The sequence below is a fragment of the Microchirus variegatus genome (assembly GCF_963457635.1).
Source record: "Microchirus variegatus genome assembly, chromosome: 1".
In the NCBI taxonomy this organism is placed as follows: Eukaryota; Metazoa; Chordata; class Actinopteri; order Pleuronectiformes; family Soleidae; genus Microchirus; species Microchirus variegatus.
This window is the reverse complement of record NC_139802.1, coordinates 27,196,922-27,213,848: the sequence shown is the minus strand read 5'-3', so window position 1 is coordinate 27,213,848 and position 16,927 is coordinate 27,196,922. Positions and strand designations below refer to the sequence as shown.

The 16,927-nt window shown below is 37.8% G+C and overlaps 3 protein-coding genes across 3 annotated transcripts; 1 reads left to right on the top strand and 2 right to left on the bottom strand.

Moving 5' to 3' along the window:
• Positions 1 to 245: 245 nt before the first annotated feature.
• On the bottom strand, positions 246 to 4,120 carry rtraf (RNA transcription, translation and transport factor). The gene is made up of 8 exons (XM_083900493.1): positions 3,981 to 4,120; positions 2,461 to 2,585; positions 2,231 to 2,330; positions 1,623 to 1,703; positions 1,429 to 1,517; positions 984 to 1,052; positions 840 to 888; positions 246 to 721 (listed from the first exon to the last, which is right to left on the bottom strand). The coding sequence occupies exons 1-8, from the start codon at positions 4,039 to 4,041 to the stop codon at positions 567 to 569; spliced, it is 729 nt and encodes a 242-aa protein (XP_083756619.1). The 5' UTR covers positions 4,042 to 4,120; the 3' UTR covers positions 246 to 566.
• Positions 4,121 to 5,894: 1,774 nt separating this feature from the next.
• sap18 (Sin3A-associated protein) lies at positions 5,895 to 7,904 on the bottom strand. Its single transcript, XM_083893855.1, has 4 exons — positions 7,742 to 7,904; positions 6,714 to 6,823; positions 6,495 to 6,617; positions 5,895 to 6,180 (listed from the first exon to the last, which is right to left on the bottom strand). Exons 1-4 carry the CDS (start codon positions 7,811 to 7,813, stop codon positions 6,024 to 6,026), a joined length of 462 nt encoding a protein of 153 aa, XP_083749981.1. The 5' UTR covers positions 7,814 to 7,904; the 3' UTR covers positions 5,895 to 6,023.
• Positions 7,905 to 12,864: 4,960 nt separating this feature from the next.
• Positions 12,865 to 15,130, top strand: LOC310926266 (gap junction beta-6 protein-like; the record flags this gene model as incomplete). Its single annotated transcript, XM_083888364.1, has 4 exons — positions 12,865 to 13,035; positions 13,721 to 13,873; positions 14,026 to 14,174; positions 14,920 to 15,130. The coding sequence occupies 4 exons, from the start codon at positions 12,865 to 12,867 to the stop codon at positions 15,128 to 15,130; spliced, it is 684 nt and encodes a 227-aa protein (XP_083744490.1).
• Between the last annotated feature and the right edge of the window lie 1,797 nt (positions 15,131 to 16,927).

Sequence of the window (16,927 nt, the reverse complement as noted above, 5' to 3'; positions counted from 1 at the left end):
CATCAACTACATTTGAAATCTTTATCTTTTTATAAGATGTGATATTTATAACAATAAAATGTGATTTGGTACTTGACACATTTGTTGTGTGTGTGTGTGTGTGGGGGGGGGGATGCCAAACTTGAATGACCACGACACAGGAAGGAAGGAAGGAAGTACAGGAGACGGACTGTTTTCGCTGCATTTATATTCTACTGTGTGAATGAAAACCGTTTCAAAATCATCATTCCTGAAGCTTCTGCAGTTTGAATACCCGGAAAATAATAGCAGCGAGGAGGGGATCAAAGATTCAACTCACTTGCTGAAGAAATTCATAACTCAACATATCACTGCAAACAAGTACTTCACGCTGGAGCAGGTTTATGTTTTGTGTGATTTGGTTGTCCTTGAGGCAGCATCCTGAAAAAGCATTTGCCCAGATTTCCAAGCTGCTCCATCTGAACTCACACGACAGAGAAAACAAACTCATTTCTGTCCATCACAAACAAAAATTCTGCTCAAAATCAAATTAAAACTCCCGTGGTTCAGTTTCTCTCTTCCTCCAACATTCCTCTTCATCCTCGTTCTCATCTGCCGACCTTGCCTAGCCTGTGGTCAGTCTTGGGGTCAGCTATGATGGCCTGAACGGCCACTATGGCCTCGTTGATCTTGGTCTGAAGCTCCCTCAGCTCCTCGATGTGCAGCAGGCGCAGGATCTGAGCTGCTTCATTCAGGGTCGCGTCTGAGGGGGAAAGACCAGGACATTTCACTTTCCCTTCACATTTTGTTGGATACATGTGTCACTGACACTGAGAGCAGGGTTGTCCGACTGTGTTAATGTTGAAAAAACGAGTGCTTACCTCCTGTGTCAAAGCCCAAGATGTGTTTATCTAAAGTTACTGGAACTCCCTGAGGTGGAGATGAAAATATACATCGTCAAATCAACTCTAATTGAGTAAGAGGTCAAAAGAAATGGGGATCAAATCTGCGCTTTTTAAAGTTACCTCTCTATTTTGGCTGGCTTTAGCAATGGCCTCCGGGGAAAGTCTCTCTTGGATGAGAATACGAATAGCCTGACGTAAACAAAAACATTTTTTTTGACGGATTCAAGTTAAAAGCCTTCATCACAATAGCCATACACTCCCCAAACTCCTCTCTTTGAAGTCATTTTGTTTATTAGTGGCAGATTTTACTTTTCCTGTGTTGGATTTAAGATACTGATTACAGCAAAAAGCAGAATATAATCCAGCTTTAATTGTAACATGACCTGACTGATCACTCTTCACTCATCTATTGACAGAGTGAAAATGAGCTCAGTTGGCTGCACTGTAAAACCAGCTGCTACACTGCTGTATTTGCAAGTTTGGAATCAACAAAAACCTGTATTTAAAACATTTTAAAATAAAAAAAACATTTAACTGTTATACGCTTTGAAAATTTTTTTTTCACCTTGAGCATAACCAGGTAGTCATCATGTCGCTGAACTTTGAGGATGTTGGCCAGAGCTGTCACTCCTGCTTTGAAATCTGGTGAATCACCTAAAAGAAAAGAAAAAGAATAAAAAAAAAAAAAAAAGACAACAATACTTCTAAAAAATAATGTTAAATGAATAAAATACTGCAGAAATGTGCTGCATTACATACTGTCAAGGTTGACCAGAGGGTCAACTGCTTTGTCACTGTTACTGGAAGCTGCGAGTGGCTGACAGTCCTTATACTTATCCACTGATGACAAACAAGAGAATACATTAACATGACGTATTACATGAGGGTTTATTTTTAGTGTAAGTTTTCTTTACAAATTACATATTTGAGTCAAATATTTTCTGCAAAAAAAGAAAGATCTTATAATGACTGGGTCGTGCAGCAAAGAAAAAAAAACACTGGTGAGTTTGCTGCCATCATCAGGAAAAATGTTTCCTTGTCCAATGTCGCCACCTTGTGGTCAGAATCAGTATGGCTTCTCCAACCACGCAATACGTAAACCATAAATTATCACAACATAAATGTCTTCATTAGCAACAAGTTTAACACTTAACACTTTCACTCACATTTAATATTTAATTACTGTATTTTTGCAGTAAATATCAACATCAACTGATTTGAACATCATTTTTTGGCCGTATTGCCCAGTCCTTTTTGTCTCAACATACCTAAAAATTATGCAATAATTACAACTACAACAGGTGCATATATATATGTGAGGGCTTCACACATATGCTGTGTTTACTCTGCTATTGATTTTTCCTCACCATTGTCTCCATATTCATATCGCACAGCCAGACCCAGTAACCAGTCCACAGCCTCCTTCTTCTCCTGAACGCCGAATGGACAGTTGAGATCCTGCAGATACTGCACAGACAACTCACGCAAATGAGATGATGCTGACATTACACACCGTTAATTGTGATGATCATGAAGCAGTTTGCAGCAGGTGAGACGGTCAGGCACACACTGCTGCTGTAGGTGGTACTGGTGTCACCTTCTGGTAGGCTGTGGGCCAGTCTGAGTCTGGGATGTTCCTCAGGTTGCCTCTGTCCTCTATCTTGTAGTGTCGTATCTTCTGGTCCTCGAGCCACACGATACAGTTCCTGAACTGGGTCTCATCTAGATGGAGAACAAGGTGAGAGGTTGGAGCACAGTTACATTTAGACTGAGTGAGTAAATGTAGAGATCAACTTTCTTTGTAGCGATAAGGGACTGCAGGGTAAAGTAATCGCACTGACCACTAGTGAAATATCCAAGTTGAAAGATACTATTGTGTGATATTTTTGTTTGTTGACAGACTCCAAAAGATGTCAACATTTATAATTTTGATACATTCTGGGCTGAAAACAACTTGATTATATCGCCCTATGTCAGCTGAGATTGGCACAGCACCCCCACGGCGCTCATGTGGAGGATAAAGTGGTAGAAGAGGGATTGGATGCATCCATCGATTATTTAATTAAAGGTGCATTATGTAATAAATCTAAAGCAACTGGACATAAAATCCTCCTAATATGTCACAGAGACTCAGGAATAATGTTCATATAACAAACTGAACTCACCAACAACAACAGTACAGACAAAATGTTTGCGTTAAAAAAAACATTTTGCAGACTGCAAATCATGTTTATGTTTTGAAATCATGTTTTGGCATGTGGCGCCACCTACTGCCGTCTACCAATCATTGCAGTCAGTAGAGTCTCAGCTACCGAGCAACCACGGGTTGCCAGTATGGTAAGAAAACGAAACCTAAAAGACCTCGGTATTTTGAATTTGAATGTAGTAACATGCTTTCTTACATATGGCGCCTTTAATCAATCAATCAAAAAAAAAAAAAAAACAGAACCATATTGGTTTGTGGACACAAGACATTTGATAACATCATTTGAGAAACACAACACTGAGCAATATCTGTCATATATAAAACAGATGAATCAATTATGAAAATAATCGTTAGTTGTAGCCCTAATATCAATATCAATACCGGTGAAATAAACGCAATGTCTCACTTTTAGTGCAGCTCTTCTGCAGAGCCACATGGTAAATGTAACGTAAGCCTGCTGACGTCTGCTGATTCACTGAGCTCAACACAGGACAAGAATAGCTTATTTGTAGTTCATCTGGTACTTCTGGAATATCATTTAAAATTCGATTGATTTAAATTACAGTTATTAAATACATGTTGTACAGTACATGGATCAGTAAAGGGCTCAATTAAGGATTATAATCAATATAAATGGTCAAAATTGTCAACATAGATGGGTGGTAGGTTAATAAAACCGTCTGTTAGCCGAGCTGAATACAACAGTGAGGTGCTAACAATGAGTTTATATATAAATCTAGTGTTTTTTCGGTGTGTAATTGTGTCCGCGAAACACATTATCGTTGAAGTACCACTCTTACAAACACAGTTTGGCACTACGTTCTCCTCACAGTTGACAGCAGCACTGGTGGACACGTTAGCCGGCTCCACGTTTCACTCACTGAACCAGTTCAACAGCTCCGTTTTCTCACCTGTGCAGTCAAATCCAACCGGGTTGTGGTAATCTAGAGCGGTCAGTTTCCTCCGGAACATTTCTGTGCGTGTTTGTGACCAGAAAGTGTTGCTTTATTTAGCTAATGCTTTGATTTCTTAGCTTTCTTTCCCCCCTAGCTTCCGGTTTGGTGTTGCGCATGCGCCGCCCTCAGCCGCTTCTTCTTGGGTTGCAATGTGCGACTAGACGCTCCGATGGCGTATTTTCTGCCCTCTTGTGGTCATTTGTGAATTTTTATTTATTTATTTATTTATTTATTTATTTATTTTTAAATTAACGAGAAGAGACGATGTGTGTGTTTCGTGCATTGTTTCATTAAAAAGTATATCGTAGTTCACTGATCTGGTCTTAAAATAAACAAAACTATATACTAATATATATATATATATATATATATATATATATATATATATATATATATATAATGTAATTGAAAAATACTCAGTAAAGAGGAGCATTAACCTTGTAACGCCCTTTCGTACAGTAAAATTACAACGTTACATTTAGCCATCCCAAAAAACAGTCTGTTATATTTTATCTTTTTTTTTTTTTTTTTTTACCACATTTACATAGTTATTGGGTCCTGTTGTTCAGTCTCAATGCTATTTGTTTATGGCCATGACCTCACAAGCTCCCACAGTTTCAAACACTGGATTCATCAGATTCAAGTAAGTAAAATGTCTTTTACATTTTTTTGGTTGTTATTACAATGTCTAGAACATGTACATATTTAGTTAATGTGGAATAGATTCATTAGAAAGGTGAACATGTTCCTTAATGTGGGGTGTGGATCTAAGTGGGGGGTACAATATAAAAAGCATATTTATACAGGTTAATTGCTACTTTATTTTCAGAATGCCAAGGAGAGAGCTGTGATACAGTGTGCAGGATGTGATTGATATCATCCAAAATGGAGAGATTGAAGTTGAGATGGAACTCTATGACATTGATGAGAGTGATGAAGACTCAGATGAAGATGTCTGTCAACAAGTGGACAAAGCAAACCATCCACCCATGGACTGTCCAGCTGATTATTACATGGACATCGAGCCAAAAACAAACTAACACCATGCACCGTGACAGGTGTCGCTGGCTGAAAAAATATTTCATCAGTCCCAACACTGATTTTTCTGGTCTGGATATCATCTTCAGGCAAAGAGAGCCCAGCACCACACAGACAGTGACATCTGGAAGCCAGAAGAAACCATCCAAGAGATGTGAACACTTCCCATTGGATGTACGCAAGGACCAAGTTGCACATTACCCTGTGAAGACAGGGAGAGGAGGCTGCAGACACTGTAATAAAGGATACACCAACACGCAATGCAGCAAGTGTGGTGTTCGCCCTTTGCTTTTCAGAGGACAAGAACTGTTTTTTGGACTTCATAAAAATATTAATGTGTGATTATTATTGTTATATACATTTAGGGGCCAAGTAAGCAATCCACCCGTAGTTGTTCTGAATTTCTGTTCAGACAGCGCGAGTACAAATACAGAAATTCTGCTCCCAACTGAGCCTAACGTTGCAATATTACTCTAGTCAATATTTCTCATAAAAATATACATAAACATATTTTTTAAAATCTTTGATTTCTCAAAGACCTCCTACAACAACATCTGAAAGGTTACTTTTTTTTTTTTTTAGGTTTTTCTATATTTGGGTCGTACAGAGTTAAAACATTTAACACCAACTGAATATGCCCTTTTCACTATTCACATGTTCCTGTCGACAAATAATTTAATCATTTACACCAGTGCTTTTCCCCTGCTGTGACAGCTATTCAGTAATAAGGGCATCTCATCTGGACGGTCTTCAAATGGTGAGTTTCTCCACATCGATTGCAGATTTATATTCACACAATTAAGACAGAGTTTTTGAAGCCAACTTACAAACTGTTTGGACTTTGGAAAAAAAACAACTTTATTACACTTCACATTTTATAAAATGAGGCAAAACAAATCCAAGATGATGCAAAATAGAGATGGAAGAAAAACAGCACTGTGTTGCTTTATGTGTGTGTATTCAGAATGGCCTCATGCGTGTGGTAAGGGGCGGGGCTCTGTTAGGCGGCGTGATAGCAATGTCGAGATAATCTCCAATCTGGAATCGCTGAGACTGCAACGTCATGGAGTCGTCTGCACCCTTCCTGCCAGATACTGTACTGCCAATATCTTTCAACCTAGTGAGGGAGAGACAAGTTTTACAACACAACATTTATTATCAATTGGGCCCAAAACTAATAATACTGATTGTTTGGTCCATAAAATTTAGATCAGTGTTTCCTAGACCTTGAAATGCCTTTGTTCTCAGATATTTTGTCCAAAAACCAAACATTTTCAGATTTTAAAAGCTGAACAAGGAGCTTATCTTATTTATATATATAAAAAATCATTCAACTTAGTGAATTAAAAAAAAGGATTGTTTTGTAATCACTTAATAATCATAAATATCATTGTTAGCAAGTAAACTGAATTACTGCAGTGTGATACCAACCTGTATGCTTTTGCTCTGGGGTCAGGGAAGACTATGGCAAAGCTAAAGTGTGTCCCCTTTTTCCTGGCCTCTGGATACACTTCTTTCACCAGGCCAGTCAGCTCTTTCAGAGTAGCATCCATCCTAAAACAAACAAACAAATCACATAAAAGGCTCCAGTGGCTGCTTCTGTTAAAAAATAAAACAATAAAAAAGTAATGGAAGAGTATGGCGCCTCACCATGTGTATATCTGCAGTTCACTGGATGGCACATTGCCACGAGAAAATTCATCTGGTCTGTGATGTCTTCCACTGTTGGTGGTGAATACTCGCAGCAGCAGAGGACAGGTCTATAAAATATAATATCATTATTGGTAAATTCACATGATCTGGCACTAAAAATCCACTAAGAATAATAAGAAGGATTTAGTCACAATATAAGATCCAGTGAGTGAAACTACAATTCAACGGTTTTTAGGTTTAGACAGTAGATATACTAAGACGCCTAAAGCAGGGATGCCCGATATTAATATCGGTATTGGCACATATTGGATTTAATATGCACAATCAGATATCAGCAAACGCATCAAAATCTGCCTATACGAATTATGACTACAGCAGTAGGCTAAATGAGCTGCTACCTCCCCGACTTTCATGTTTATTTATTTTGCTCAATGAGGAAAATTATAGCTACCCATTATATCCAACTATATATATATATCTCTAAGGTGATGTGTATGAAAAACATTACATTTTACTACAGACGAAAGTAAATGGGAAAGTAAAATCTTATATCGGTATCAGTTATCGGCAAAAGGTCCAATATCGTAGCCTGAACCTATTACTTTTAATAGGAGTTTCCAATACTACCAGTGTAAACAAAAGCTGCAGTCAGCCATGCCGTGTCCACATAATTGTTACACTTAAATGGCTTTAAAAATATAAAGTCCACGGGGGAAGGTACTGGTCAAACATCTGCAGCCTATGGTTGTTGGATCATGGTGAATCAATGATTAGCTCGCACGTTAGCACACTTCAGAGCATACGGTTCAAATTGTTTTCACTCTACTCCTTACGACCATAGCAATTTACAACCAAATTGAACGCACATGCGAACGTTTTAAAGTTGTGTTTTATTTCTTTTTTTATTTTTATTATTATTTTTCAGTGTTGAATAAGAAGACAATTGTGTGACCGAACTAAAGCCCGGAGCGCCTCATACATTAGCTTAGCGCGCGTGAGCTACACGAGCTAACACATACTCTTACCTTTTCCCGGTCAATGGGCTTCTCTGGCTCCTTCTTTATCTCTTCCTGGGTGATACGTGACTCCAGAGCCATTTCTGTTGAATTAAAATGTTTTATTTTCAACGCACGTACGACTAAACTTCCACCCCCTTGCCTTGACGATTTGTCTGCAGCGTAACGGAGAAACTCGATGGAGGAAGAAAAGAAAATATTGTTTCCGTTTCCGGTTTCTATTTTTTACTCATCGCCCTCTTGTGTTTCGGAGTGTTTAAACAACGAAAAGTAACGATTACTCGATTTAGCGGATGACAATAATGGAGTTAATAAAAAACGGAGTTAATAAAAAGAATAATAAAAAAACACGTCTGGAAATTGTTTCATCCATGGGGAATGAAATAAATCAAAGGCAGCTGTTTGACATGAATCAAACTCTCATACACTAAGAATTAAATGCGGGTGGGGATAAGCCAGGAATAATAAATACAACTGCTGATGATGATATGATAGTAAAAAAAAACCCAATAATATAATGTAATAATAATAATAAAAACAATAATTGGGAATTTCTGATTCGGTTCTGCACAGATTTCCTAATTGACATTTACATGTCAGTACATTTTATTTATAGGCATCTTTCAAGATACTCAAGGTCTGTGAAATCTATACTTTTTGAACTTCTACTTACGTTCAGCTGTGTTTGACATAATCTGCACTCTCACCATCATGACATCAAGACACTAATTATTTTATACTGGATCATCATACAACTGGCACAATATTTTCTTATTAACTGCAGCCTTCATTCAATGGCAGAAACTGTTATTTATTTTATTTATTTATTTATTTGAATTAGGACAATGCATATTCATCAACATGTCAGCATAGAGCAACAATGTAAGTATGCCGGAGTTAGCACAATAGCTCATTTTTATCCAGGCAGGTTAGCACATTAGACATTTAACAGGACATGGTACAAAAGAATACATAAATCACAAGACATTACAAAAAAAAAAAAAAAGGTGAATAATCTAACTGTGAGTGCATGTCTGGTTAGTTTTCAACCATCGTTTGAGTGCAGTTTTAAATGTTGAATATAGGTGACACAGTTTCTGACATGGTCTGGTAGCCTATTCCATGACTGTGTGCCCCTGTGTGTTAAAAGCATTGTACTCACAAATGTGCAATGCAGCCGCTGTGCACGATGTTATATTCAAAGGCTTTTTATTACAGGATTTGAGTCCAGTAATGACAGACAAGGACCAGTCCTTCTAACATAATCTATAATCTCAAGTTTACTGGTCTGACTTTTATTGAATATTTGTCCATTGATGAGCTGAATCTTTCATTATGGCACATAATGCTAAAGGTTGCTATACTTATACTGCTATACTGATACCAGAAAAGCCTGAGTCTCCACATATTTAGTGTTACTGAATGAGAAAATTGGCAAACTTCAAGAAATCACCAAGATGTATGCAATGGAGATCATCCAGCCAAGTCCACCTACAGAGCTGAGACTCTTTTAGTCACATGCTGCCCCCCTCCCTCCCTCACTCATTACTGTATGTGTGTGTGGTTGTGTGTGTTTCCTGACACTGGTCCCTTCTGTTCTCCCCTTTGCAAACTGATCAGGGATCAGGAGTTACTTTAACAATTGGCTTCATTTTACCTCTCTCCTTTTTTGAAATAGCCCTTTTACTGACCCCGTCCTGCCTGAGAAATCAAACAGTGGCTCTTTGAATTAGCTCCTGACACTGATATCCATTCACTGATATGCATCAAGGGTAAGAGTCACTGTTATTCCCCCAATGACTCCATAAGAATCACCAACACCTTCTCTTCACCTTCCCTCTGAGATTGTTGCTTGTGCAGAAGCATATTTGAATACAAAGACTTCAGCAAATGTAATCCTAATCACTGTTTGTTTCTTACACTGCTGTGATTGTACGTTACAGTCTTTTGAATATGTTTTATTTCATATATTTGTGAGGATCCACAGTGTGAACCAAGGAAGTTGTGTTTTTTTTTTGCTCCCACACTTTAGCAAACAGTGGGAAAAGCTTGTTGGTCACAGTCATTAGTGACACACAGAGCTGCACTGTCCTGCCAGTCGGCCACTGCCAAGTGATGGTTTGGCTCTGAAAAGCCTCAAAACACTCACACACAAACACACACACACACACACACACACACACACACACACACACACACACACACTCACACACACACACACACACACACACACACACACACACACACACACACACACACACACACACACACACACACACACACACACACACACACACACACACACACACACACACACACACACCTTAGTGCAGCTGTATGGAGCCCTGTACTGTAAATGTTGGACAGCAAAAACAGTAAAAAATTGAAGCTGCGTTGTGCGGGACCTCGCAGCCGGGTAAGCCACCAGCAGGACGGCCGTGGGGTTTGCATGGTTTGATATCAGAAAGCTTGATTTATGTCTTAAAAACCAAACCAAAACAAAAAAACAATTGTTTCAGTTTGTTCAGAGCATAAGACATTGTTAGTTTACACATTGAAATGTGTTGGGATGCAGGATATTATCGGTATGGGCAGATAATGGCTTTGAAAAGCTTTATGGGATATCGGCAAACACGGCGAGATCTGCCGATATGACGAATCACTACAATAGTAGACTGAAAAAGCTTCTACCTCTTTGACTTCTATACTAGCGCCCCAACAGCTATTTTTTATGCTCATTTATTTTGCACAATAAAGATATTTCATATCGACACAAGTATGAAAAATCGTTTTATATGTGCTGTTGCAGGATTTATGTTGTTGATATACTGTATGCTAATAATCAAAAGTGTTGTAAAATACAAAATTTTTCTGTCACATAACCCAGGGATTTTATATATTATTGTCCAAGAAAATAATGACAACATTAAGTACTTTTATGATGATTAAAGAAAGAATTCCATTGAATATTAACCATGAATAGGATTTTTTGGTCCCATTGATATGCTTTGTATTTTGGTTTACCCAACTTTTTCAAAGTTCAAATGTGTTGTAGAAGTGGCACAAATGCAGCCTAAACTTATCGTCATACTTACTATTATGGTGAAAATAATGATAATTATCATGAAATATTTAAATGAAATCAGGCCAGAAAACCTGCAAACTAACATGATCTTATTATTAGGAACAATAACAACGTGTTAAAGTAGTTTTATAACTCCAGATTCTTCCACTCAACATGTTTATATTCAAGTCATGTGTTCATCACATTTATCAGTAACTTTATGAACAGACGATAAGACAAACAGCCTCCCCAGGGAATCAGTGGTGAAGTGAGCGCAGGTCTCAGTGCATCACAAGGTCACAGCTCCACAGCGACGAATAACTAAAACCTGCTTTGTCGTAGTATTATCAGAATAAAGGAAAAACCCCTCATCGCCTTCATTTATTCACATTTCTCATAAAGTTTTCATATCGTACGGTTATGGCCTTTAGGAATATTTTACAAATATGAAAATCGAAAATATAGAATATGAAGATCTATAAAAGTCTATGTCCATGTCTCGATGTGTCCTTTGGACACTTTTACAGGCGTCTCTTATGCTATTGTGGTCAATGGGATAATTGCTTTTTGGGCCCAATTAGTATTTTTTGTTGCAGTACCCAGACTGGCCACCATGACAAAATTGTCTTCAAGGCAGAGGGGGGCGGTGCTCTATCCAGTTCATATTATACATACATGGAAAGAATCAGATGCTGCAGGTTTGTCTGTTCTTCGATGCATTTGATTCTTACATTCTTTGATTCCACTGGATTTATTTAAGGTGCGTGCGTGCGTGCGTACGTGCGTGTGTGTGTGCGCGCGCGTGCGTTTGTGTCTTGTGTCAAGGACTATGTGGAATATCTTCCTGCAAGCAATCTGACTCTTCACACACAAGGTGAGAAATAAGCATTTTTACAATCATTATATATGACCATATTTACACTGTTATATTCTGTAATATCTGTCTAATACATGTCATTATAGAATAGAATAGAATAGAATGCCTTTATTGTCATTATACAAGTTGTACAACGAGATTTACTTGACTTCACCTTGAAAGTGCATACAGCTAACAACGAAGAACAATAACAACAACAACAACAACAACAACAACCAGAGTATGGGTCAAAAGGACATTAAAAAGAAAAAGTGACCCTAGTTAACGTAAAGTGGGTTTTCAGTTTCAGCGTACTACATTAAAAGGATAAACAGCCATCAAATTCTTATTGCACAGTATGAAATAGCAGGTCTATAGCAGGGTTTAAATATAAAAAGTGCATTTCTATGAGACGTGACCCATAGCAGGGTATAAAAAATAATAAATAAGACTATTTCCACAGAATGAAATGTAATTTTTTTTTTTTTACAGTATATGAAATATAGAAATATAAATATCACAGTGTGAGATGTGATTTTAGCAGCATATAGAATATAAATATCACAGAATGAAATGTAATTTTACAGTATATAAAAATAGAAATATCATTTTTCCAAATGAAAACAAAGATTTAAACATGTTTATTTACATTGTAAAATAGTTTGATATGCCATATCTGTCTAATGCATGTAATTTAATCTTTTTTCCAATTGTAACTATGATTTAAACAAGTTTATTTACATTGTAAGATAGTTATATGGCATATGTGTATAATGAATTGATTGTAACAATCAAATGAAAACAATACATATTTACATTCTTGTAAATGGAATGTGTATATAAACATGCCATTTAAATAGAGAGTGAATCAGTCAGTGTATAGTACTGTGGGTTTGTACAGTGTGTTCAGTGTGTTTTTGTGGAGTGGGCCACTTCTGGACACTCCACAGAGATTCATCCATTCACATGAATGTTGGCACTGAGCCTTGACTCCTCCTCCTCCTTACTTTCATTCCTTTTCATCCTCTTCCTCTGTAAAACTTCTCTTTTGTTTCATTGCCCCCATCTTCCACTTTCATCTTTTGCCACTGACTTTATTTTGAATTTCCACCCATGTCACTGTAACATGTGAAGATTAAAGAAACCAGTAAAATCTGCAGATACAAACATCCATTCCCTTTTTGGTCTAATGTCTTCATCTGTCTCTCCAGGATGTCTTGGCCTATTCTGTACGCTCAGTTATTCGCAGTGACCCGTCACTCCACCAGCCTGGGTAAAGTCTGGCTCTCTGTGCTCTTTATCTTCCGGGTCATGGTGCTGGTTGTTGCCGCTGAGAGCGTATGGGGAGATGAACAGTCTGACTTCACCTGTAACACACTACAGGTGAATAAGGCACTCAGTGAAATCATGTATCACTTTCATATCTCTGCACAAATTAATATGGTATGTGGAAACTATTTAATGTTTTGTTTTAGTTTTATTACACAGGTTTTTCTAAAAAAATGTTATGTAATCTACATGAGGGAATGAAACAAAGCACATTCACACACAAACAAACAGCATATAGAAAAACCATAACATCAGCTCAATTTTACAGTGAAAAAATGAAACATTTGTACACATTAGACACAAAATTTAGTTTCCAGATGAAAAAAGCAGTTTGACAGTGATATAAACCAGCAAACATACAATATTATTGTACACAATACTTCCTCCAGTGGGCAGTGCCTAGTACCAAGTTGCAGGCATCAACAATCAATCAACGACCATTTTAGCGGTTATTTTATTGTGCTTGATCTGAAATAGACTGAAACGCAAGCGCATTTTGTGGCAGTGCAATGTAAGTCGTCATATTAATGGGAAACTAGAAAAGCACTCGGAGAGCACAGACCTCCGCCAAGGCAGCTCATGAAATGAACACCAAGTACAGACTAAAGGCTCCGTCTGTCTTTTGCGTATGAGTATAAATGGGCCTTAAGATGCCTTCAACCACAATTAAAAATGAGAACTATCCCTTTAACTGCATCAGATTCATTCAGACTAATCTCCTTGTGTCTGTCTTTTTCAGCCTGGCTGTGAAAATGTCTGCTATGATCAGTTCTTTCCTGTCTCCCACATCCGTCTCTGGTGTCTCCAGCTTGTCTTTGTCTCCACACCAACACTCCTGGTTGCGATGCATGTGGCCTATCGGAACCACAGTGACAAGAAGAGGCTGCTGCAGGTGTGTGTGTGTGTGTGTGTGTGTGCACTCCAGAAATGCACAACCAACTGTTAAACTGTTAAATGTAGAATATGATTTTACAGCATCCCATGTCTGGGTTTGTCTTCTTGTGCTTTGTAATGGAGGTGTCGTCATGTCTTCATGCTGTCCAGGGGTCTGGTAGATCTGGTTTCCTCAGCAACAAAAGCCAGGTTCAAGATTTGGAGACACTGAAGGCACGGAGACTCCCAATAGCTGGCGCCCTCTGGTGGACATACACGTGCAGCCTGGTGTTCAGGCTGGTGTTTGAAGGAGGCTTCATGTAATATGCAGCATTGTATACTTGAGTAAAAGTATCTTACCAGAATTTTACTTTGGTATAATTTGAAGTCACCTTTTGTAATATTACTGAAGTAAAAGTCTTACATATATATATATCATTTACTATACTTAAAGGTGCATTATGTAATAAATCTAAAGCAACTGGCCATAAAATCCTCCTAATATGTCACAGAGACTCAGGAATAATGTTCATATAACAAACTGAACTCACCACCAACAACAGTACAGACAAAATATTTGCATTAAAAAAAATATTTTGAGGACTGCAAATCATGTTTATGTTTTCAAATCATGTTTTGGCATGTGGCGCCATCTACCACCGTCTACCAATCATTGCAGTCAGTAGAGTCTCAGCTGCCAAGCAACCACGGGTTGCCAGTTACGTCAGAAAACAAAACCTAAAAGACCTCGGTATTTGGAATTTGAATTTAGTAACCGTTTTTGGCCACATTCTTACATATAGCACCTTTAAGTATCAAAGGTATTTTTTTATTACTGATTTTATTTGGTAGTAGCAAAGATAGTTAGTGGAAATGTAGTGGAGTAAAAGTTGCTAGAAATATAAATAACAAAGTAAAGTACAGATACGTGAACGTGAATTCATATCATATTTGTACTTTGTTACATTACAATATTGGTAATATGATATTATATTCTGTGATTTTCAGTGTCAGTGTAGCTCTTAAATGTGGTATTCAGACACTAATGTATGTGTGTGTGTGCAGGTACGCCCTGTATGTGGTCTATGATGGGTTCCAGATGCCACGGCTGGTTCAGTGTGACCAGTGGCCGTGTCCTAACACGGTGGACTGTTTCATCTCACGGCCCACTGAGAAGACTGTCTTCACAGTCTTCATGGCCACTGCGTCCTCCATCTGTATTGTCCTCAACATGGCCGAACTGGCCTATCTCGTTGCCAAGGCTGTCACTAGGTAGAAATATTCATCAGTCAGAGAGGGGGGTGATAAATCAGCAGAAATCAGTTATTTAAAGGTGCCATATGTAAGAATGTGGCCAAAAATGGTTACTAGGTTTCATTTTCTGACGTAACTGGCAACCCGTGGTTGCTCAGCAGATGAGACTCTACTGACTGCAATGATTTAGGCTGTACTGTTGTTGTTGGTGAGTTCAGTTTGTTATATGAACATTATTCCTGAGTCTCTGTGACATATTAGGAGGATTTTATAGCCAGTTGCTTTAGATTTATTACATAATGCACCTATTATTTAATCATAAAAACTTGATAAATCTTAAATAAATGGTTGGGTACCAAAAATACAACCTCCTAACCTGTTACCTATACCATTTTTTTGACCGGCTGCCAATTCTTGTTTGGATAATAAAACAAAGCTTATCCCCCCCAGAATGTTTGGTAGTTTTGAGCGTTTTTGGAAGTGGACATTTTTGTCCTCCAAAGACTTAAAAGTATGATCAATTTTGTATTGATCTATTAGAAATGTTTTACTGAATTCCAAAAAAACACATCCAACATGATGGCAAGATCAAGCGGACCAATTTGCCCAAATGGACAAAAATGTCCATAATGATGCCTTAATGAAGGGTTAATGCATAACATATTTTTCTGTTTGTCGTCTTCTGTCTCAGAGGTTTCAGGGGTCGGAGGAAGAGAACCTTGTGCAGCAGAACCAGCAGAGAGAAGTTGCACAATAAGACAAACCAGAAGTTACTCGTATCAAACTGAGGGAGCAGCAATAAAGTGGATCATTCTGACATTACAGAGACTTACAGACTTTACAGAGACTTTATGGCTGCGGTGGAGCCTGTTGAGTGTTTGAGAAGATGTCAAGTGAATTTTTGTGATTCTCAGTTTCTTTTTTGTTAGTACAGTTGTATAATAGGATTATGTACAGACAATATATTCACATGTATAATAAAGATATTGTAGGGTTTACGCAGTTAATTTATCTGAGTAAATTTGACCCAAATTGACAAATATTTTACTCTGAAAAAGATAATATTTGGTCCCAGTCTAAATAGAGTGAAATTTACTGTCAAAGCAGAGTAATTTTTCATTGTTCCTTTTTTACTCCACATGATGATAATGTACTTAATGTAGTTTAAAACGAAAAAACAACAAACATCCAGTTGTGTCTCCAGATGAAAAGTAGGATTCAGTTGTGTCAGAAACACACTTAATAAGAGTGACTAAAACAGTATGACTGAAAAAATGTTTTTGCTTATGCAGTAGTTTACATATACATATCATGAATGAGACCAAGTCCAACCCCAATCAATGTCACATAGCTACCAATTAGTGGTGACTGATGGAAGGTCTTCTTTTGTCCCTCTGATGCTTCCTTTTGGACAAACTTCAGTCGCCATGCCAGATACCCACTACCGTCTTCTGCATTGTAAAAATGCTCCTAAAGTAAATACAATGTTATTCAGTTTCAAAGAGCAGGTTAAAATGTCTGTGGTAATCCAAATATTAGGACTAGGCCAGGGGTCTGCAACCTGCGGCTCTGGAGTCACATGTGGCTCTTCAGCCACCCTGCAGTGGTTCTTTGTAGCTTTAGAGATCAAGGCGACAAATAAAAGTATTTTAATATCTTGTGCATCACATCCAACGTTGACGTAAAATGCAATATTCAGTACACGTTTTGGATGTGTCCTGTCTATCTTTGTATCCACATAACAGGTCTACTTCAATATGTGTTTTGTTTTTGCTCCACTTTGTAAGAGGTTGGGTATAAACTGAACATGTTGTAGTTC